The following is a 25,098-nucleotide window of genomic DNA, read 5'->3' as shown; positions in this document are numbered from 1 at the left end:
AGATTTGCTCAAACTAAAGTGTCTGAGGATAATTTGGGATACCAAATTGGTTTGTCTTTGATTTCTGACAGACAAAACTAAATGGAGTAAAGGGTGAGATTCAGCGCAAAAAGAGAACACCTTCAGACCAATGGTCATACATACCTGATTCAACTCAGTAGATGAATCAGGTGTGTTAGTGCTGGGCTGGAACAAAAGCATGCACACACTACAGCCCTCCAGGACCGCCAGGGTCAGTGACCTCTGCTTTAGATCCCACCACCCTCTTCCCCTCCATCTCAGGCCTTGGAGAAGGTGGTAGCAGAGGAGGTGCCCGGTTGTGCCGGGGACGAACCGGCGTTGTTGTTGTTCCCATGAGCCTGCATATGACCGTGCCCTTGCACACCCGCGTGCACACCCGCGTGCTCGTTCCCCTCTGCGCCTCCAGTGGACCCCCAGCGGTCGGCATGGCAGCGTCGCCGAGCGTTCATGAAGAAGTTGGAGACGGTGGAGAGCTCCAGGCCTAGCTGATGGCTGATGGTGATCTGCATCTCCTTGGATGGACGGCGGTTCTCCCTAAAGATGGCCGCCAGCGTGCGGCGCTGCAGGTCCGTGAATACCAACCGCTGTTTCTTGGGGACCAGGTTCCTCTCACGACCCTGGTCCTGCTCCTTCCGCTTACAGGCTGCAGAGGAAGAAGACAGGGAGAAGAGAGGGGGAGTGTTTAGTTTCCTCCTGTCTTCCAAGCTCTTTCCAAGAACATTTGCCCATATTGTTGAATTTGGACCTCATTTTACTGGCAATATTGATCATATACAAAAGTATATCTCAAACAGGAACCTACTACATGAAGTGGAGAGGGGGTGAAGAGAGGGAAGGAAAGAGTAAGTATGGAGGAGATAATTAAAGGAGGGATGGAGTAAGTGGGGGGGACATAATTAAAGGATGGATGCAGGCAGAGATGAGCAGTATTTCTGTTCTGTGTATTTGAAATATCTAGTTCAGTTACTTCTGAGTATTTTGTCATTTGAATTGCACTGGGCTGAACTACAATCCAATATTTGTTGTAACAAAGATAATTTTGAGAGCTGTGATTTGTATTTTCAAAGTACTTTTTCATACTATTTTGTATAGCAGTTCAGCCTTCATTGGTATCAGAATTCTGATGGCACTATGGTGTGATAAGAGTGTCTGCTAAATGAACTGAATAGAAATGTAAAAATCAATATAGTATTATTGTAATGAGTTCCACCCTGAAACAAGGCCAATAATAAATAATAAAACCCAGAGTTCTTTGCGGTTCCTTTAGGTCTGTTCAGTTTCACATACAGTATATATTTACATTTTTGTCATTCAGCAGACACTCTTATCCAGAGCAACTTACAGTCAGTGCATTCAATTAAGTTAGATAAACAACAACATATCACAGTCATAGCAAGTTCAAAGTTTATGTAAACTGTTACTGAGAATGTTGTTGCTGTTCAGCAGGCTACTTGCAAAATGATTTTGTATTGTAAAATAAAAAATGTATGTATTTGAATTAAATACATAAAAAAAATACAAGTATTTTGTACTTTATTTGATTTGATATTTGGTGATTTTTGCGCATCCTTGGATGCAGGCAGGGTGGGGGAGGGGTGGATGGACGGTTAACGTCAACTGGTGTAGGTGGGAGATGATGGATGGATGAAAAGACAGATTGATTGTCAGGCGGAATGGTGGAGGGACAGAGGGATGGAAGGATAAATGAAGGAATGATATAGTGAACGGACAGGGCATCTGGGTGATGGAGAGGCGAGAGTGATAGAGTGGGAGGACAGATGAAAAGAAAAGATAGGAGGAGAGGTGTAGTTACCCAACGGAGACATGATGTGATTTTGAGAGAAACAGTGAGATGGGAGGTAGTTCAGCTAGTGTGTGTGTGTGTGTGTGTGTGTGTGTGTGTGTGTGTGTGTGTGTGTGTGTGTGTGTGTGTGTGTGTGTGTGTGTGTGTGTGTGTGTGTGTGTGTGTGTGTGTGTGTGTGTGTGTGTGTGTGTGTGTGTTAATTCCATTTGGAGATGAACTAGTTACTATTGGTAATCACTGTAATATTGCTTACATCATGAGATAGAAGTGGAAATACTGTTGCCTTGACAGTGATCGGCCTTGTGTCTCTCTGCGCTGCATTGGTAGCTAGTGGAGTGGTGGAGTGGAGAGTATTTTCTTGCATCGTCGGCTGCTATAGTAGGTCTAGCGTTTCTGAGCCGTTCTGTACTGCTGCCCTAAAAGCTGCAATGATTGATTTTCCGCGGTTTTCTCCTGAACACTTGGTCCAGTAATCAGGGCTCCCTTCCCCACCCAATCGATCCATATTGATCCATGAGCCCCCGGTGTGTGTGTGTGTGTGTGTGTGTGTGTGTGTGTGTGTGTGTGTGTGTGTGTGTGTGTGTGTGTGTGTGTGTGTGCGTGCGTGCGTGCGTGTGCGTGTGTGTGTACACCCGTGTGCATGCTTGAGCACGCACACGAGTCCACTCACGGCAGGGGAGAGAGCGGGAGCGAGCATGTGACAGACAGCCAGAGAAGAAATTGTTTATCTCAGGAGGAACAAAGAGCCGTGGTCAGACTGGTATTGAAGTTATAGAAAAACACAAAGGAATGTCTTTCCACCTCTTACAGTGTGTGTGTGTGTCTTTCCACCTCTTACAGTGTGTGTGTGTGTGTGTGTGTGTGTGTGTGTGTGTGTGTGTGTGTGTGTGTGTGTGTGTGTGTGTGTGTGTGTGTGTGTGTGTGTGTGTGTGTGTGTGTGTGTGTGTGTGTGTGTGTGTGTGTGTGTGTGTGTCTGACAGAGTAATGTTCTCTGCAATGTGGAGGTGCTGTATGAAAATGATGGATGACTGAATGGCAGGTTTAGACCACAGTAGTAAACAGATTTGACTGTGTGGAGGCGATCAATATGTGTGTGTGTGTGTGTGTGTGTGTGTGTGTGTGTGTGTGTGTGTGTGTGTGTGTGTGTGTGTGTGTGTGTGTGTGTGTGTGTGTGTGTGTGTGTGTGTGTGTGTGTGTGTGTGTGTGTGTGTGATTTGGCAGTGAGGTTGATGTGTGTGTATAGGCCAATAAACTGTAGGCTGTGTGTGTGTGGGGGGGGGGGGCATTGGGAGTGTGTGTGGTCTGTTTTTATACTGTAGGCTGTGTGTGGGGGGGGGCATTGGGAGTGTGTGTGGTCTAATTTTATGTCTCTGAAAGCATAGCATGCTGACCTTCATACATCCCCATTACTCCAAATATCTGCCCAGTTATTTTCTGACATTTATTCTCCCATTCAAGCTAATATGATATATCTCAGGTTTGTTTGTCCTTCAGTCCTATAGGTAGAAATTACTCAACTAATTGTCTCTCTGCAAGTCTTCAGTCTGACATTAATAACTGTGGACTGACACACACATAAACACACACACACACATACCACACTTCACACTAACTCTATAGTGTTCTACTTTTCTCCACATTCTGGGTCAAATGCACAGCAGCAGTCCATCCACTCCATTCTGCTTCGTCTGTTGCTCCCCTTGTTGTTCTCAATTGTTTTAATTTGCCCTCAGATTGATAGTCCCCATATCGATTGATCTGCTCTTCAAACCCATTTCAAGGAACGTTTATTCAATTCATTTAGGCTCGGCCTTGCCAAGCTCTCCCCTGGCTTTCTAAGTGACGTTTCAACTCAACTCAATACTGACTAATGTAATGACTGAATACTAGTGCTAATATACTGATCATTTTATACGTAATGCCTGTTTTCAGACAACTGCTGCTACTGGCCATTGCCAACACCACTCTCCCCTTCCTTTCTCTCCCATTTTACAATGCCAACACCACTCTCCCCTTCCTTTCTCTCCCATTTTACAATGCCAACACCACTCTCCCCTTCCTTTCTCTCCCATTTTACAATGCCAACACCACTCTCCTCTTCCTTTCTCTCCCATTTTACAATGCCAACACCACTCTCCCCTTTCTTTCTCTCCCATTTTACAATGCCAACACCACTCTCCCTTCCTTTCTCTCCCATTTTACAATGCCAACACCACTCTCCCTTCATTTCTCTCCCATTTCACAATGCCAACACCACTCTCCCCTTCCTTTCTCTCCCATTTTACAATGCCAACACCACTCTCCCCTTCCTTTCTCTCCCATTTTACAATGCCAACACCACTATCCCCTTTCTTTCTCTCCCATTTTACAATGCCAACACCACTCTCCCATTCCTTTCTCTCCCATTTCACAATGCCAACACCACTCTCCCCTTCCTTTCTCTCCCATTTCACAATGCCAACACCACTCTCCCCTTCCTTTCTCTCCCATTTTACAATCCCAACACCACTCTCCCCTTCCTTTCTCTCCCATTTCACAATGCCAACACCACTCTCCCCTTTCTTTCTCTCCCATTTTACAATGCCAACACCACTCTCCCCTTCCTTTCTCTCCCATTTTACAATGCCAACACCACTCTCCCCTTCATTTCTCTCCCATTTCACAATGCCAACACCACTCTCCCCTTCCTTTCTCTCCCATTTCACAATGCCAACACCACTCTCCCCTTCCTTTCTCTCCCATTTTACAATGCCAACACCACTCTCCCCTTCCTTTCTCTCTCATTTTACAATGCCAACACCACTATCCCCTTTCTTTCTCTCCCATTTTACAATGCCAACACCACTCTCCCATTCCTTTCTCTCCCATTTCACAATGCCAACACCACTCTCCCCTTCCTTTCTCTCCCATTTCACAATGCCAACACCACTCTCCCCTTCCTTTCTCTCCCATTTTACAATCCCAACACCACTCTCCCCTTCCTTTCTCTCCCATTTCACAATGCCAACACCACTCTCCCCTTTCTTTCTCTCCCATTTCACAATGCCAACACCACTCTCCCCTTTCTTTCTCTCCCATTTCACAACGCCAACACCACTCTCCCCTTCCTTTCTCTCCCATTAGCTCAACCAGTAGCGTCGCAAACACTTGAGAGCCAGACCCCCACGGTAGGCCTACAGCATAGCCTACATGAGAAATCAACTGTACAAGAAGTTAACACATATGAGGTAATTTTGTCTAAGCATGACCTTCATCCACATTATCAATGTTTTTCCAAACGTCGCTTTTTTGTGTCAGCAATTAGACAATTAGACAATTAGACAATTAGGCAATTTGTCTAGTTACCCCCAGGACTCTACTTAGAATGGTCAATATATTTTAGCTATATTTTTTGACATAATATTGTTCTTACAGATGCTATTCTCCAGAGACTTACGGAGTGAGACTTAACCTCTGGGTTAATTATAATCAAACCAACTGCATCAAGCACCATTCAAATTACTTTCAATTTATAAGGTGAAAGGTCAAAGGCGCTTCCTCTATACTCAAGCAATAATGCATGAGAGGGTGTGGTATGTGGCCAATATACCACGGCTAAGGGCTGTTCTTATGCACAACACAATGCGGAGTGTCTGGACACAGCCCTTAGCCGTGGTATATTGGAAATATAACACAAACCCCTGAGGTCCCTTATTGTTATTATAAACTGGTTACCAACGTAATTAGAGCAGTAAAAATAAATGTTTTGTCATACCCCTGGTATACCTGATATACCACGGCTATCGGCCAATCAGCATTCAGGACTCAAACCACCCAGTTTATACTTCATGTCTTGATACATGACATGACTGCCACTGAGTTGTTAGAATCTGTGGTAACCAACCACAAATCTCAAATCCAGGTTTGTTTTGCGCAGTTACCACATCATTCAAATAATTGATTTACATATATTTACCAAGAACAACCGTACACTGTAGACCTACTCTCTCCTTCCCATGCAGTCTCTTTCCTTTTGGAAATGTTCAATTGCAAAAGAAAGGAAGTTTAGCCTCCCTCCTCATCATAATGATTCGCTCCCACACTTACAAAGTCGTGTACGCGTGACGTCACACTTAACGATGAGAAGGGTAGCAGGTGGTTGGTAGAACTAGACTTCCTTGCTGTGAGCTCTGCCACGTGACAGCGTGGAGGACATGGAGGAAACATGAGAGATAGCTTAGATAGGGCCTGTACACTGGGATTTACAGTGTAAGGATATAGTAGGCCTAATCTAGGGATTAGGCTGTTGGGAGATAGTACCCTTATAGGAAGCTACCTTGGACTCAGGTGAGGATCATAGGATGGACATTATTTAGGCTGGAAAAGGCACCAGGGTAGCCTACATAAAGGGTAGCCTACATAAAGGGTAGCCTACATAAAGGGTAGCCTACATAAAGGGTAGCCTACATAAAGGCGCTGATGACTTCCAACTGACGCAAATATCAGTGTGTTTGTTAATAAATAAATACAATGTTCCGAGCACAGTTTGGGTGAAAGTAACTATGTTATTATAGGTTTATACAATTGCAAAAGCTTATCTGAAACATTTGAATAGAAGGCCTGAAAAAATATGCAAATAGACATGTGCAAACAGCAAACACTGCAAAAATCCTGACCCAAACATTGGCAAGCAGGGGATTTTATGTATCAACACTTCAATGCATATGTACTATCTTAGGTTTGATGACGAAAATGTTATTTCATTAAAATGACTGTGTTTTCAAAGGATCCTTAAAGGTGCTGTATTTTGCCCTCCCAACTTTAAGTGTGTGTGTGTGTGTGTGTGTGTGTGTGTGTGTGTGTGTGTGTGTGTGTGTGTGTGTGTGTGTGTGTGTGTGTGTGTGTGTGTGTGTGTGTGTGTGTGTGTGTGTGTGCGTTTCATAACTGACCGCACCGTGCTGCTATAGCGGTGTGCCTGGGACCGAGGCTGGGGCGGAATGACGTGATCGCGTTTTGCGTGCGGTGAGACGAGCCTTCTCCCTTACCGGCCGGACTACTGCAGGCGAGAAACAGTTTATGTCAATCAATCACTGTCCGTCACACCTTTGAGATCTACGCTCATTGATTGTATTGATTAGAGCCAATGCATTCTGTAAAGTCAACGGTTGGGTTCCCACAAAGGCATGCCAAGCAACAGCCGTCCCTACATTAGAAGCTGCTGTAATTAATTGAAAATGGATTGATTTTGCTGAAACATTTCGTTCATTTGTTGATGAAATCCTTTGCTTTCTAATGTAGCCTAAGCCAAGCAAGTAATTGCAGTTGAATTATCTTGTGGTTGCTACTGCACATTTCAACATGCATTTACATTATATATTAATTGCAGCTATTATTTTAGCAAACTGTAACAATTAATGTTTGGGAAAATAATTCACAATATTGTATATATTATTTCCAATATATATTATTTCCAATATACAATATTTCCGAAATTTAGAGATTCTTTCTAGCCATTTGTTATTCGCGGCATTGCCTATAAAGTGAAAGGAGACAACTGCTGTTTATTCGATAGAACAATCAGGTTTCAGAAATTGTTTGTTATGCAATTTATTCTTAAAAGCTATGCTATTATGCACACGATATTTATTTTAAACAGTTTATTCGTATGGTGTTTGTAGTATGGGGCAGTGCTTGACCTGGACTGAAAAAGTGTTCGGTAGTAATTTCGGTGCTGGTACTGTTTATACTTAAGAGAAACAGGAGCTCAAGCAATAGAACATTTCAGGTGCCGGTTAGCTCCTGTCAAGTCAAGCACTGGTATTGAGTTGAAAAGGCAATGCCTGAGCCTCTCGGGCTCCTGAGTGGCGCAGCGGTCTAAGACACTGTACCCCAGAGCTAGAGACGTCACTATAGACCCTAAGTTCGATTCCAGGCTGTATCACAAACGGCCGTGATTGAGAGTCCAATAGGGCGGCGCACGATTGGCCCACCGTCGTTAGGGTTTGGCTGTCATTGTAAATAAGAACTTGTTCTGACTTGCCTAGTTAAATCAAGTTTTAAAAAACACAAATGTATAGCCTATATGTCACAGGCTCTTAAGGCTAAATTCATTTGGCTACACGGTTAAAATAAGGGACTTTAGAGTTCAGAACATGGTTTTGTTTTTCCTCCAAATTATGGATAACCTTAAAATAATAATATGTAGCAACAAATTTAATAAATATATGAAACTAAGGAAACCGAGAAATACGTGATGCGTATGTATCGTATTTAATCATGCATATTTACAATTGTTTATGAAAATAGGAAAAAGTAACTGATGCGGATTCGTGTACATTTAGATCATATCATGCACGACTTGACTATTTCAGCATGCCATGTTTTACTTTTCCGCGGTTTGGCTCTGAGAAAAAGAGACAAATATATGTGTATTTTAAGTAGGTATATTTACATCATTAGTTGTTGTATTTCTTTCGGTAAATTTTTGTCAAATAATTTCATCAGTGAAATATGTATAGAAGTAGGCAAAAAATATATTATTATTACAAAAGATAAATCAAATAAACCGGTGACCGTTCCTCATGTTATGCGCATGTTTCCGTCTTCCATTTCATTTAATTGAAGTTGTGTAAATGTACCGTTAGTGTTATTATTGTACATTCTAAACATGAGAATAGGTATCCATACACACACACACACACACACACACACACACACACACACACACACACACACACACACACACACACACACACACACACACACACACACACACACACACACACACACACACACACACACACACACAGGTCTCAAGTAGCCTAGTGAATGCACTGCAGGGTTTACAAAACTGAAATTTGGGGAATAGGGACTGGCTAAGTCAGCTTGTCATCTTTTTAAGGGGCGCAATGTTGCCACCAAACGTTATATATTACAGTCAGAATGCAAATACGAATGCTGTTGTAATTTGTGCCAAATTTGTTCAGTCCATGGACAGCGCCTATACTGAGAAAATGAATGGTCAGAGCCACGGAGAGCGCCTATACTGAGATAATGAATGGTCAGAACCACGGACAGAGCCTATACTGAGATAATGAATGGTCAGAGCCACGGAGAGCGCCTATACTGAGATAATGAATGGTCAGAACCACGGACAGAGCCTATACCGAGAGAATGAATGGTCAGAGCCACGGAGAGGGCCTATACGGAGAGAACTATGTTCAGAACTACGAACAGCACATCTCCAGCCGAACCCTCCCAGCTGAGCGTGTCTACGAATTTTCATGCAGAGATCTGATCCCCAGTCTTTCATTACCTTTTACAAGGCTACACATAATTCGACAATTTAGGCTTTTTTTATGTTTTAAAATGAATTCCTCCGTTACAGCCCAGATGAGAGAATTATTGTATATGTTATGTAAATATTGACCTATTCCCCTTTGATAGTCTTCATAACACTAACAATAATAATGGATTTTATATAGCGCTACCCAAACCTTCACCATTAACCATTCTGAGTTAATGCCTAACCTTAATAACTTGGAATTAATGCCTGAACTTGGATTGCAACTTCGAAATTTGACGTTTGAGAAACATGGATGAAGATATAATTCTGAGACTGGGAGCGCTGGTATCAGTAAACATGGATGAAGATATAATTCTGAGACTGGGAGTGCTGGTAGCAGTAAACATGGATGAAGATATAATTCTGAGACTGGGAGCGCTGGTAGCAGTAAACATGGATGAAGATATAATTCTGAGACTGGGAGCGCTGGTAGCAGTACACATGGATGAAGATATAATTCTGAGACTGGGAGCGCTGGTATCAGTACACATGGATGAAGATATAATTCTGAGACTGGGAGCGCTGGTAGCAGTACACATGGATGAAGATATAATTCTGAGACTGGGAGCGCTGGTAGCAGTAAACATGGATGAAGATATAATTCTGAGACTGGGAGGGCTGGTAGCAGTACACATGGATGAAAATATAATTCTGAGACTGGGAGCGCTGGTAGCAGTACACATGGATGAAGATATAATTCTGAGACTGGGAGCGCTGGTAGCAGTACACATGGATGAAGATATAATTCTGAGACTGGGAGCGCTGGTAGCAGTACACATGGATGAAGATATAATTCTGAGACTGGGAGCGCTGGTAGCAGTAAACATGGATGAAGATATAATTCTGAGACTGGGAGCGCTGGTATCAGTAAACATGGATGAAGATATAATTCTGAGACTGGGAGCGCTGGTAGCAGTAAACATGGATGAAGGTATATTTCTGAGACTGGGAGCGCTGGTAGCACCACACATGGATGAAGATATAATTCTGAGACTGGGAGCGCTGGTATCAGTAAACATGGATGAAGATATAATTCTGAGACTGGGAGCGCTGGTAGCAGTACACATGGATGAAGATATAATTCTGAGACTGGGAGCGCTGGTAGCAGTACACATGGATGAAGATATAATTCTGAGACTGGGAGCGCTGGTAGCAGTAAACATGGATGAAGATATAATTCTGAGACTGGGAGCGCTGGTAGCAGTAAACATGGATGAAGATATAATTCTGAGACTGGGAGCGCTGGTAGCAGTACACATGGATGAAGATATAATTCTGAGACTGGGAGCGCTGGTATCAGTAAACATGGATGAAGATATAATTCTGAGACTGGGAGCGCTGGTAGCAGTAAACATGGATGAAGATATATTTCTGAGACTGGGAGCGCTGGTAGCACCACACATGGATGAAGATATAATTCTGAGACTGGGAGCGCTGGTATCAGTAAACATGGATGAAGATATAATTCTGAGACTGGGAGCGCTGGTAGCAGTAAACATGGATGAAGCTATAATTCTGAGACTGGGAGCGCTGGTAGCAGTACACATGGATGAAGATATAATTCTGAGACTGGGAGCGCTGGTATCAGTAAACATGGATGAAGCTATAATTCTGAGACTGGGAGCGCTGGTAGCAGTACACATGGATGAAGATATAATTCTGAGACTGGGAGCGCTGGTAGGAGTAAACATGGATGAAGATATAATTCTGAGACTGGGAGCGCTGGTAGCAGTACACATGGATGAAGATATAATTCTGAGACTGGGAGCGCTGGTAGCACCACACATGGATGAAGATATAATTCTGAGACTGGGAGCGCTGGTAGCAGTACACATGGATGAAGATATAATTCTGAGACTGGGAGCGCTGGTATCAGTAAACATGGATGAAGATATAATTCTGAGACTGGGAGCGCTGGTAGCAGTAAACATGGATGAAGATATAATTCTGAGACTGGGAGCGCTGGTAGCAGTACACATGGATGAAGATATAATTCTGAGACTGGGAGCGCTGGTAGCAGTAAACATGGATGAAGATATAATTCTGAGACTGGGAGCGCTGGTAGCAGTAAACATGGATGAAGATATAATTCTGAGACTGGGAGCGCTGGTAGCAGTAAACATGGATGAAGATATAATTCTGAGACTGGGAGCGCTGGTAGCAGTAAACATGGATGAAGATATAATTCTGAGACTGGGAGCGCTGGTAGCAGTAAACATGGATGAAGATATAATTCTGAGACTGGGAGCGCTGGTATCAGCAAACATGGATGAAGATATAATTCTGAGACTGGGAGCGCTGGTAGCAGTACACATGGATGAAGTTATAATTCTGAGACTGGGAGCGCTGGTAGCAGTAAACATGGATGAAGATATAATTCTGAGACTGGGAGCGCTGGTAGCAGTACACATGGATGAAGATATAATTCTGAGACTGGGAGCGCTGGTAGCAGTACACATGGATGAAGATATAATTCTGAGACTGGGAGCGCTGGTAGCAGTACACATGGATGAAGATATAATTCTGAGACTGGGAGCGCTGGTATCAGTAAACATGGATGAAGATATAATTCTGAGACTGGGAGCGCTGGTAGCAGTAAACATGGATGAAGATATAATTCTGAGACTGGGAGCGCTGGTAGCAGTAAACATGGATGAAGATATAATTCTGAGACTGGGAGCGCTGGTAGCACCACACATGGATGAAGATATAATTCTGAGACTGGGAGCGCTGGTAGCACCACACATGGATGAAGATATAATTCTGAGACTGGGAGCGCTGGTATCAGTAAACATGGATGAAGATATAATTCTGAGACTGGGAGCGCTGGTAGCAGTAAACATGGATGAAGCTATAATTCTGAGACTGGGAGCGCTGGTAGCAGTAAACATGGATGAAGATATAATTCTGAGACTGGGAGCGCTGGTATCAGCAAACATGGATGAAGATATAATTCTGAGACTGGGAGCGCTGGTAGCAGTACACATGGATGAAGATATAATTCTGAGACTGGGAGCGCTGGTAGCAGTAAACATGGATGAAGATATAATTCTGAGACTGGGAGCGCTGGTAGCAGTACACATGGATGAAGATATAATTCTGAGACTGGGAGCGCTGGTAGCAGTACACATGGATGAAGATATAATTCTGAGACTGGGAGCGCTGGTAGCAGTACACATGGATGAAGATATAATTCTGAGACTGGGACTGGGAGCGCTGGTATCAGTAAACATGGATGAAGATATAATTCTGAGACTGGGAGCGCTGGTAGCAGTAAACATGGATGAAGATATAATTCTGAGACTGGGAGCGCTGGTAGCAGTAAACATGGATGAAGATATAATTCTGAGACTGGGAGCGCTGGTAGCACCACACATGGATGAAGATATATTTCTGAGACTGGGAGCGCTGGTAGCACCACACATGGATGAAGATATAATTCTGAGACTGGGAGCGCTGGTATCAGTAAACATGGATGAAGATATAATTCTGAGACTGGGAGCGCTGGTAGCAGTAAACATGGATGAAGCTATAATTCTGAGACTGGGAGCGCTGGTAGCAGTAAACATGGATGAAGATATAATTCTGAGACTGGGAGCGCTGGTATCAGCAAACATGGATGAAGATATAATTCTGAGACTGGGAGCGCTGGTAGCAGTACACATGGATGAAGATATAATTCTGAGACTGGGAGCGCTGGTAGCAGTAAACATGGATGAAGATATAATTCTGAGACTGGGAGCGCTGGTAGCAGTACACATGGATGAAGATATAATTCTGAGACTGGGAGCGCTGGTAGCAGTACACATGGATGAAGATATAATTCTGAGACTGGGAGCGCTGGTAGCAGTACACATGGATGAAGATATAATTCTGAGACTGGGAGCGCTGGTATCAGTAAACATGGATGAAGATATAATTCTGAGACTGGGAGCGCTGGTAGCAGTAAACATGGATGAAGATATAATTCTGAGACTGGGAGCGCTGGTAGCAGTAAACATGGATGAAGATATAATTCTGAGACTGGGAGCGCTGGTAGCACCACACATGGATGAAGATATATTTCTGAGACTGGGAGCGCTGGTAGCACCACACATGGATGAAGATATAATTCTGAGACTGGGAGCGCTGGTATCAGTAAACATGGATGAAGATATAATTCTGAGACTGGGAGCGCTGGTAGCAGTAAACATGGATGAATAATTCTGAGACTGGGAGCGCTGGTAGCAGTACACATGGATGAAGATATAATTCTGAGACTGGGAGCGCTGGTATCAGTAAACATGGATGAAGCTATAATTCTGAGACTGGGAGCGCTGGTAGCAGTACACATGGATGAAGATATAATTCTGAGACTGGGAGCGCTGGTAGCAGTAAACATGGATGAAGATATAATTCTGAGACTGGGAGCGCTGGTAGCAGTACACATGGATGAAGATATAATTCTGAGACTGGGAGCGCTGGTAGCACCACACATGGATGAAGATATAATTCTGAGACTGGGAGCGCTGGTAGCAGTACACATGGATGAAGATATAATTCTGAGACTGGGAACGCTGGTATCAGTAAACATGGATGAAGTAATAATTCTGAGACTGGGAGCGCTGGTAGCAGTAAACATGGATGAAGATATAATTCTGAGACTGGGAGCGCTGGTAGCAGTACACATGGATGAAGATATAATTCTGAGACTGGGAGCGCTGGTAGCAGTAAACATGGATGAAGATATAATTCTGAGACTGGGAGCGCTGGTAGCAGTAAACATGGATGAAGATATAATTCTGAGACTGGGAGCGCTGGTAGCAGTAAACATGGATGAAGATATAATTCTGAGACTGGGAGCGCTGGTAGCAGTAAACATGGATGAAGATATAATTCTGAGACTGGGAGCGCTGGTAGCAGTAAACATGGATGAAGATATAATTCTGAGACTGGGAGCGCTGGTAGCAGTAAACATGGATGAAGATATAATTCTGAGACTGGGAGCGCTGGTAGCAGTAAACATGGATGAAGATATAATTCTGAGACTGGGAGCGCTGGTATCAGCAAACATGGATGAAGATATAATTCTGAGACTGGGAGCGCTGGTAGCAGTACACATGGATGAAGATATAATTCTGAGACTGGGAGCGCTGGTAGCAGTAAACATGGATGAAGATATAATTCTGAGACTGGGAGCGCTGGTAGCAGTACACATGGATGAAGATATAATTCTGAGACTGGGAGCGCTGGTAGCAGTACACATGGATGAAGATATAATTCTGAGACTGGGAGCGCTGGTAGCAGTACACATGGATGAAGATATAATTCTGAGACTGGGAGCGCTGGTATCAGTAAACATGGATGAAGATATAATTCTGAGACTGGGAGCGCTGGTAGCAGTAAACATGGATGAAGATATAATTCTGAGACTGGGAGCGCTGGTAGCAGTAAACATGGATGAAGATATAATTCTGAGACTGGGAGCGCTGGTAGCAGTACACATGGATGTTTGTTCTGTAGTAGCAGGGAGGACCATTGATGGGAGAGTCAATGATGCAGAGGGGAGAGGAGGGGGAGGAAAGGGGAGGGATGGATCTGCTCGGCTGGCTTCTGCTGGTGCAGTGCCAGAGATGGAGGGAGACAAACAGAGAGAGAGAGAGAAAGAGAGAGAGAGAGAGAGAGAGAGAGAGAGAGAGAGAGAGAGAGAGCAGAGGAGAGGAAATCGATACCGATTCTGAGCGAGTCAGATAAGCCTGAACAATGTATAGTGCAGACACACTGTATAACCCAATCACACATGTACACACCACACACAAACACAAACACACACGCACACGCACACACACGCACGCACAGTACAATGTGCATGCATGCCTACATAAAGATGCATTTACATACCCCATAAACCATAGCAACCTTTAAAAATGAAATGACATCACAAGCCTGGATTGCATTAAGGTGGTTTTGCTGACATAAGCAGAAATGGATCGTTACTATGGCAGACTACATATGCTAGAATCATCTGTTAAAAAACACTGCCTTTGTCTTGAGAGGGCTATTCTATGTAAATCTGTCTCCTTTCTACAAGATATTATTTATCATAACATTACTTTCAGGTTTCAATAAAGGTTCAATTCAAAAGTGTTAGGATATGCAGTTGTTGTTGACCACAGATTTAACCAGTGCATTCTTAGTAACCCAGTTATTTTAGTGTCTGAAGTGTGATGTTGGTGTTTTTCTACAGGTTTAAACAGCATGTTATACACAATTCTGTTTGTAGGTACCACACGTATGTTGGGGTTGTGGTTGACGCTGTGTGTTAACCACACATTTGGCTTTGCTTACCCAGAAGTGAGTCTCTTACAAGGGCTACGCCACTCTACTCCTCCTTCTCTCTCTTCCTTCCACTCTCCTCCATCTCCCTCTCCCTCATGCTTATCAATTATTAAAGTCTCTATCGATCCTTTCACTACCCTACCTCTATCAGCCTGTTCACACAAAGCCCAAACTCACCAACCCTGAATCAATACCAGCCCCTGCTCTCTTATTTCACATATCACTCTTTTTGTTTACGTTTTGATAGAGTTCATTTACTTGCAGCAATCTGAACATTTGCATTTAATTGCATAAACCAAGAACACTGGGCTAAACTACAGATTGGCATTAATCTTTCATAGACAGCATCAAAGACATTGGGTCTACAAAATATATGAATGGCGCTGGCAGTGTTGGGGTATGGGCGCCCCCACAACAGAGAGATAAGGATATAATTGAGCAATAAGCCATGAGAGGGTGTGGTATGTGGCCAATATACCACGACTAAGGGCTGTTCTTATGCACGACACAACGTGGAGTGTCTGGACACAGCCCTTAGCCGTGGTATATTGCCCATACATCACAAACCCCCGAGGTGCCTTATTGATATTATAAACTGGTTACCAACGTAATTAGAGCAGTAAAAATACATGTTTTGTCATACCTGTGGTATATGGTCTGATATACCACGGCTGATAGCCAATCAAATTTCAGGGATCGAACCACCCAGTTTATAAATAGTGTTATTCCATTCTGTAGATCACATTTCTAATAATAATGTCTAATAATAACAAAAATGTTCTGTGCATTGAACCCTGATGAATATGATCAAACAACATCTGACTTATGATCAGATTGTTCGCTCTGTCCCAGTTCTACCTCCACTATCACAAATGACACACCTGGGACCAGCTGTCCATTCAGAATCACAGTCTGAATGATCAGGAACAAGGACAGCTCCCCATCTCACGCCATGTACCTCACACAGCTCAGGTGGTATAGCTGAATCACATATGTTAGTCCTGGGCTGGAGCGAGAGCATGCCTACCTTGTAGCTCTCTAACACCCTGGTGAACACCAACTGACACAGTCGCAGAGAAAGAATCAACCACAAAGACAACTGCTGTACACCATAGACCAAATCCTGGCTTAATAATATGTTAATTAGCTGTCGCTTTTATCCAAAGCAACTTACAGTCATGCTTGCATATGTTTAACATATGGGTGGTCCAGGGAATAATCAAACCCACTACCCTGGGGTTACAAGCGCCATGCTCTACCAACTGAGCCACAAAGGACAACTTAATGGTCCAATGCAGACGTTTTTATATCAATATCATATCATTTCTGGGTTTAAAATTAAAATTGTCAAAAAGAAGAAGAAAAATGCTTCTTAGCAAAGCAATATTTTTGCTAGGACATGCTGGGAGTGGTCTTTGTGAGGAGAGGAAAACTGAAAACTAGCTGTGATTGGCAGAGAGGTTTGGAACTCTCTTTCTTATTGGTCTGGTAACTAATTTTTTGCCTGGTGATGTCACCAGGCAGGCCAACACTCCATCCCACCAAAACAGACTGAAATTTCAAGTGGTCTTTTCAAACAGCTCTTACACTAAAATAACACAATAGATTTGCAGCTTTTCCTCCTCATATTTATCACATTGTAGCAGATGGATTTCCTTCTATCCTCGAGCTTCAACCCTCAACTCTGTTTCCTACAGTGTTTGGGTTTCCAGTCCTCAAGCTTCAACCCTCAACTCTGTTTCCTACAGTGTTTGGGTTTCCAGTCCTCGAGCTTTATCCCTCAACTCTGTTTCCTGCAGTGTTTGGGTTTCCAGTCCTCAAGCTTTATCCCTCAGACAGACAGAGAGAGAGAGAGAGAGAGAGAGAGAGAGAGAGAGAGAGAGAGAGAGAGGGGGTTGGGAATGGGAAGCAGCTTTATTGATTTCCTATGTGCAAAGCCAGGCAAACAGAGAAAGGACAGAGCTACACTATTAATGACAATCACTAGCACAGCTATATGGCTACAGCTATCTATCTATCTATCTATCTATCTACCTACCTACCTACCTACAGTGGAAATCGGAAGTTTACATACACCTTAGCCAAATACATTTAAACTCAGTTTTTCACAATTCCTGACACTTAATCCTAGTAAAAATTCCCTGTCTTAGGTCAGTCAGGGTCACCACTTCATTTTAAGAATGTGAAATTTCAGAATAATAGTAGAGAGAATAATTTATTTCAGCTTTTATTTCTTTCATCACATTCCCAGTGGGTCAGAAGTTTACATACACTCAATTAGTGTTTGGTAGCATTGCCTTTAAATTGTTTAACTTGGGTAAAACGTTTCAGGTAGCCTTCCACAAGCTTCACACAATAAGTTGGGTGAATTTTGGCCCATTTCTCCTGACAGAGCTGGTGTAACTGAGTCAGGTTTGTAGGCCTCTTTGCTCGCACACACTTTTTCAGTTCTGCCCACAAATCTTCTATAGGATTGAGGTCAGGTCTTTGTGATGGCCACTCCAATACCTTGACTTTGTTGTCCTTAAGCCATTTTGCCACAACTTTGGAAGTATGCTTGGGGTCATTGTCCATTTGGAAGATCCAAGCTCTAACTTCCTGACTGATGTCTTGAGATGTTTCTTCAATATATCCACATCATTTTCCTTCCTTATAATGCCATCTATTTTGTGAAGTGCAACAAAGCACCCCCACAACATGATGCTGCCACCCCCATGCTTCAGAGTTGGGATGGTGTTCTTTGGCTTACAAGCCTCCCACTTTTTCCTCCAAACATAACGATGGTCATTATGGCCAAACAGTTCTATTTTTGTTTCATCAGAACAGAGGACATTTCTCCAAAAAGTATGATCTTTGTCCCCATGTGCAATTGCAAACCGCAGTCTGGCATTTTTATGGTGGTTTTGGAGCATGGGCTTCTTCCTTGCTGAGCGGCCTTTCAGGTTGTGTCGATATAGGACTCGTTTTACTGTGGATATAGATACTTTTGTACCTGTTTCCTCCAGCATCTTTACGAGGTCCTTTGCAGTTGTTCTGGGATTGATTTGCACTTTTCACACCAAAGTACGTCCATCTCTAGGAGACAGAACGCGTCTCCTTCTTGATTGGTATGACGGCTGCATGGTCCCATGGTGTTTATACTTGCGTACTATTGTTTATACAGATGAACGTGGTACCTTCAGGTGTTTGGAAATTGCTCCCAAGGAGGAACTAGACTTGTGGAGGTCTACAATTTTTTTGCTCATTTCTTTTGATTTTCCCATGATGTCAAGCAAAGAGGCACTGAGTTTGAAGGTAGGCCTTGAAATACATCCACAGGTACACCTCCAATTCACTCAAATTATGTCAATTAGCCTATCAGAAGCTTCTAAAGCCATGACATCATTTTCTGGAATTTTCCAAGCTGTTTAAAGGCACAGTCAACTTAGTGTGTGTAAACTTCTGACCCACTGGAATTGTGATACAGTGAATTTTAAGTGAAATAATCTGTCTGTAAACAATTGTTGGAAAAATGACTTGTGTCATGCACAAAGTAGATGTCCTAACCGACTTGCCAAAACTATAGTTTGTTAACAAGAAATTTGTGGAGAGGTTGAAAAACACGTTTTAATGACTCCAACCTAAGTGTTTGTAAACTTCCGACTTCAACTATATATATCTATCTACCTAACTATCTGGCTTTTTCATTGTCTTTTTTTTAGATTCCTATCAGGAAAGGTTGCACCAGTATCCGTTCTGTAGCGGTACAACTTCAAACAACTGTTGCACTGTCTGACCTGTAGAGTAGACCGTGTGACAGTGCAGAGGAATCAGTGGTATTGACTGTAACACCTGTGAAAACGATGTACTACAAGAACACCATCTCCAACAACCTGCTAGCAGCTTCAACAGTCTGTGTCCTTATGGACCCTTGAACTAGCCTGCTGATCCCGCCTGTTTGTGATTTGACCAACTCCTTGTTTTGTGTTGGTTCAATGCCTTGCCAAATATGCATCGTATGACAATGAGATAGGAGGATTGGGACCAGGCTACTCTTGAACACATACACACAGGAAACTTGGTTGTGATTTGGTGCGATCAGCATTTCAACTCAACACATGCTTGCTGACACACAAACACACACACACACACGCACACACACACACACACACACACTTATCATGAGTCAATAACTCATCAGCCATTCAGATGTATATGATTTAATTGAAAGTTGTGGGAGGGGTACTAAAATCAACCCCTCTGGGCACTAATCACAAGAGAATGCACACCACTACACCGTGTTCAGACGGATCTTCCTTTTGACAGATTAGAATGGAGAAAATACATGCATGTAATGGGATCACATATAAGCTTTGTAGTTGTTTCTACAGTTTGTTTATGAGTAAATTAAATGATTAAAGCATATGAACAGAAATGATATGTCAATGGAATATTCAGCTATTATACAGAGTGAGAATATTTTCACCATGATTAGGGGACGGAACCTTTATATAACAAGGCAAGTCAGTTAAGAACAAATTCTTATTTACAATGAAGGCCTACCAAAAGGCAAAAGGCCTCCTGCGGGGGACGGGGACTGGGAATTTAACAAAAATATATATACAGTGGGGCAAAAAAGTATTTAGTTTGCCACCAATTGTGTAAGTTCTCCCACTTAAAAACATGAGAGAGGCCTGTCATTTTCATCATAGGTACACTTCAACTATGACAGACAAAATGAGAGAGAAAAAAATCCAGAAAATCACATTGTAGGATTTTTTATGAATTTATTTGCAAATTATGGTGGAAAATAAGTATTTGGTCAATAACAAAAGTCTATCTCACTACTTTGTTATATACCCTTTGTTGGCAATGACAGAGGTCAAACGTTTTCACGAAGTCTTCATAAGGTTTTCACACACTGTTGCTGGTATTTTGGCCCATTCCTCCATGCAGATCTCCTCTAGAGCAGTGATGTTTTGGGGCTGTTGCTGGGCAACACAGACTTTCAACTCCCTCCAAAGATTTTCTATGGGGTTGAGATCTGGAGACTGGCTGGGCCACTCCAGGACCTTGAAATGCTTCTTACGAAGCCACTCCTTCGTTGCCCGGGCGGTGTGTTTGGGATCATTGTCATGCTGAAAGACCCATCCACGTTTCTTCTTCAATGCCCTTGCTGATGGAAGGAGGTTTTCACTCAAACTCTCACGATACATGGACCCATTCATTCTTTCCTTTACACGGATCAGTCGTCCTGGTCCCTTGGCAGAAAAACAGCCCCAAAGCATGATGTTTCCACCCCCATGCTTCACAGTAGGTATGGTGTTCTTTGGATGCAACTCAGCATTCTTTGTCCTCCAAACACGACGAGTTGAGTTTTTACCAAAAAGTTCTATTTTGGTTTCATCTGAGCATATGACAGTCTCCCAATCTTCTTCTGGATCATCCAAATGCTCTCTAGCAAACTTCAGACGGGCCTGGACATGTACTGGCTTAAGCAGGGGGACACGTCTGGCACTGCAGGATTTGAGTCCCTGGCGGCGTAGTGTGGTAGGCTTTCTTACTTTGGTCCCAGCTCTCTGCAGGTCATTCACTAGGTCCCCCGTGTGGTTCTAGAATTTTTGCTCACCGTTCTTCTGATCATTTTGACCCCACAGGGTGAGATCTTGCGTGGAGCTCCAGATCGAGGGAGATTATCAGTGGTCTTGTATGTCTTCCATTTCCTAATAATTGCTCCCACAGGTTCTTCAAACCAAGCTGCTTACCTATTGCAGATGCAGTCTTCCCAGCCTGGTGCAGGTCTACAATTTTGTTTCTGGTGTCCTTTGACAGCTCTTTGGTCTTGGCCATAGTGGAGTTTGGAGTGTGACTGTTTAAGGTTGTGGACAGGTGTCTTTTATACTGATAACAAGTTCAAACAGGTGCCATTAATACAGGTAACTAGTGGAGGACAGAGGAGCCTCTTTAAGAAGAAGTTACAGGTCTGTGAGAGCCAGAAATCTTGCTTGTTTGTAGGTGACCAAATACTTATTTTCCACCATAATTTGCTAATAAATTCATTAAAAATCCTACAATGTGATTTTCTGGATTTTTTTTCTCATTTTGTCTGTCATAGTTGAAGTGTACCTATGATGAAAATTACAGGCCTCTCTCATCTTTTTAAGTGGGAGAACTTGCACAATTGGTGGCTGACTAAATACTTTTTTGCCCCACTGTATATATAGGACAAAACACACATCACGACAAGAGAGACACCACAACACTACATAAAGAGAGACCTTAGACAACAACATAGCATGGCAGCAACACATGACAACACAGCATTCTAGCAACACAACATGACAACAACATGGTAGCAACACAACATGGCAGGAGCACAACATGGTAGCAGCACAAAACATGGTACAAACATGATTGGGCACAACATGGTTTTGTCTGAAATTGTCTGAAAATATCCCTCCTGTTTTACAGTAAAACTATACATTTTCTCAGAAATGTAATAACCAATTGGAAAAACAACTCTAACTATAAGTTTTTCATTTCGGTTTATGATATTTTTTCTTGTACAATCATTTCAAATGTCTCTTGTTTTGAAATTATTGACTGGAGAACGAATGAAATGTAAAACATAAACGTGATAAAATGAATCAAACAAATCAACCGCATAGAGAAAAATGATAATTAAAACATAACGAAGGTCTTTGTGGCCTTTATTTGGTCACTTAGTACCTACTGTGGTGAAAATGTGTCCGTGGCAAGAAAATTCCTTTGCACGAAAATAGTTTGTATTTTATAGTAAATGTTTTTCTATGGCCAAGGGATAGGCTCGACAGCATTTTAAATTTCGAAATAAACTTAACAGGCAGGTAACCCGTGATACGAGTCAGTATTCGGTATTCGACCAGGCAACTAAACGCCTGCGTCACCAAAGCAGGAGGAAGCCAGTGGTAGACAGACCGGACAACCCATAGGCCTATCTAGTCTCATTTTAGACCTTAAACTACAAAAGCTGCCTAAATGAAAACCCGGCGCGGCCATGTGGTTAGCTGTATTTCATGTCTGGATTCGAATATTGATCCATGTGCCACATTTAAAAGGGGAGAGTGGGAACTCGCGTATTGACCGTGCAGCCAGAGGTCACGCGCCCCTCTGACACGCTCTCCTCCTGCGCGACTAGTTTGTAGGTTGACATCTATTGTCAGGAATCTTGCCCTGGAGGCAGAACTGAGCGATATCCGCTAGATGGGCCAGCTGCTATATCGTAAAAATTCATGAAAACAAAAATGTTATTTTTGGTCTTAATTGAAGGTTAGGGTTAAACATTAGGGTTAGCAGTGTGGTTAAGGTTAGGGTTACGGTTAGGTTTAAACTCAGTTTGTATGACTTTGTGGCTATGCCAGCGTGCCAGCTAGTAAGCTCTCTGCAGAGCTGCCTCCAGAACAATACTAAGGACAATAAATACCAACCTGCGACGAGTTTAGGCCTTTATGTTCAAGCTGGCGGGGCAAGCGGGACAAATGAGAGGGAGTGACTGTGAGGGTGACATGTTTGGAACATGTGGGATTCACTAGAGAGAACCACGATGGACAGGACGACATGCTTTTAGACACCAAGTTTTATGTTTTCAGTCGCTGTCGCCTCCCTTATTATTGTGCGTATTGTATAGTTCTAGGCCACTAGCTATCTTTTAATTCTCTCCTAATAGTTTCCCCCTATTATTAAAGCACACAATGTAAATAACTTTGTGATGTCTGTCTGTAAATGTCAAGTGCTCTACAAATGCAATTTATTATTACACACAAACACATCCGGCCTGGCGCGTAACAGAGCACACATATCCCCATAATACACCAGAGCCTCATATTAGCCTTACATGACTATGAAATGTCCAGGTCCTCTCAGTGGTTATATCAGGCTGCATGGGGAGCCGACAAAAACCCTGTTAACGTTGGGCTGAGGTGTAACAGTGTACATGCAGTTTCTCTTGGAACGTGTCACACCAACAAATGCTGACAGGGATATCATGCAATCACTTGCACTGTACCGCAGATACTGTGTCTCTCAACAACAACAAAAACGGCGATTTAAAAAGAGAGAAAGATTCTCTCACAAAGTCTGCTCTGAAGTTTAAGACGTACCTGGTCTCGTTTTTGTCGCACCCGTTTTGCACTGACTATGGTGCTGAATCGTTTGGAAGTTGTGGTTTTGTCTGACGTGTATAACGGTCGTTTTACTGTGATTTTTCTTACAACGCTGGACGTCTTTAGCCTAAAATAAGTTATATATAGCATATCAGGTTCATTGTAGTAGCCTATACAGCTAGTTATTTATCGTAACATTAAATAGAGAGGGTTTGACAAAAGAGTGAGCAAACTACGCTTTTATGCGTAAAACGTCAATAGTTACGATCGGCTGTTCAATAAGCAGCCCACACGAGAAAGGCCGCGAGACCAGAAGCATCTTACCCGCCAACCGAAGGGCAGACATCCGCTGAAACTCGGGCTCCTGGAGCCACTTCCACATTCTCCTAAACGTCTCCCGGCCTGACTTGAGTTTACTCCACGGCTTGGGGTTCCGCAGAAGATCCGAGAGGGTTCCTTGGGACCGACATAGGATCCTCTGGGCGAAAATAGCCTGGGGAATTGAGTAGCGCTTCAGCTCTGCCGTTATCCGTTGAGCCACCTCTTTCGTGTTGATCTCATCCGCCTGCCCTCCCGACACTCCTCCCTGGCCGGACCCAGCCCCGTGCCTCTCTCGCTCGGCCAGCATCGCTGCCCCATTGGCCTGGGAGTGAAGGTGGCTGTGCGGATGGTGCATCCCGTTGAGGTTGGACATCATGCCATGCCCATGGCCGCCTAACCCCCTGGCAAGGTGCTCCTCGCTCCGGGACAGCATTGCGGCGTGGGACTCGAAGCCTGTCACGGGAGAGAGCATCTTGGCATCATTAGTAAGGTGAGCACTTGGACCGTAGGCTGAGAGCGTCTGCTGGGAGTTGTGCAAAGAGCCGAGACTGTTGGACAACGGGGAGAGGGACCCATGGACCATGCCGGACATATCTTTAGGGTAGTGGCCGTACAGGTTTCCCATAGACGCCAGTCCACGGTGGTCATCCCTCATCAACGTAAAGCTCCCGCTGACGTTCCCCGCGGAGAGTCGCTGGTGGGCGGCTGCGTGGTGGTGGGAGTGTGGGTGTGGGTGTGGGTGGTGGAACTTGTCGGAGACCGTGGATATGGGAGGTAGGTGCTGGAGAGGGGTCAGGGTGGTGTAGGTGTTGCTCAGGCTCATCCCGGACTCACACATGCTCATAGCCGGGTGGAGGTGGCCAGAGAGCGCCGAGGGGTCTGTCCGGTAGTCCCCGGTACCATCCAGGATCGCGGCCATACTAGACACCATGGCCGACCGGCCGTGTGCGTGAGAAACCAGGTTCCGGTGTGAAGGGGCGGAGGACTGCCGGGCGTGCGTGGAGCTCATCAGTTCCCCGGCCTGTGAGTGCGAGACGCCGTGGAGGTTTCCAAGGTTTTCCATTGTGAGTTCCATCACTGAAATAATATATCTTTCCTGATCCCACCTCCCTCCCCTCCCTCTCTCTCCCGCTCCTTCTCGGTCACTCAGACTCACACACACAGACAGAGGCGCGCGCTCACTCTCCCTC

At 43.7% G+C, this 25,098-nt stretch overlaps 1 protein-coding gene across 1 annotated transcript; it reads right to left on the bottom strand.

Moving 5' to 3' along the window:
- Window positions 1-51: 51 nt before the first annotated feature.
- On the bottom strand, window positions 52-24,983 carry onecut3b (one cut homeobox 3b). The gene is made up of 2 exons (XM_029643236.1): window positions 23,912-24,983; window positions 52-664 (listed from the first exon to the last, which is right to left on the bottom strand). Exons 1-2 carry the CDS (start codon window positions 24,981-24,983, stop codon window positions 279-281), a joined length of 1,458 nt encoding a protein of 485 aa, XP_029499096.1. The 3' UTR covers window positions 52-278.
- Window positions 24,984-25,098: the final 115 nt, after the last annotated feature.

This window comes from Oncorhynchus nerka, linkage group LG9b, assembly GCF_034236695.1.
Source record: "Oncorhynchus nerka isolate Pitt River linkage group LG9b, Oner_Uvic_2.0, whole genome shotgun sequence".
Taxonomy (NCBI): Eukaryota; Metazoa; Chordata; class Actinopteri; order Salmoniformes; family Salmonidae; genus Oncorhynchus; species Oncorhynchus nerka.
The sequence above is the reverse complement of the archived record's forward strand: the minus strand, read 5'-3'. Positions and strand labels throughout refer to the sequence as shown.

Excerpts from the sequence above, each read along its gene's own strand:
- onecut3b (XM_029643236.1), bottom strand. The coding sequence starts at position 24,983 with ATGGAACTCACAATGGAAAACCTTGGAAACCTCCACGGCGTCTCGCAC. Across the intron at positions 665-23,911 it reads GTCTGCCCTTCGGTTGGCGG|CCTGTAAGCGGAAGGAGCAG; the intron begins GTAAGATGCTTC and ends CTTCCTCTGCAG.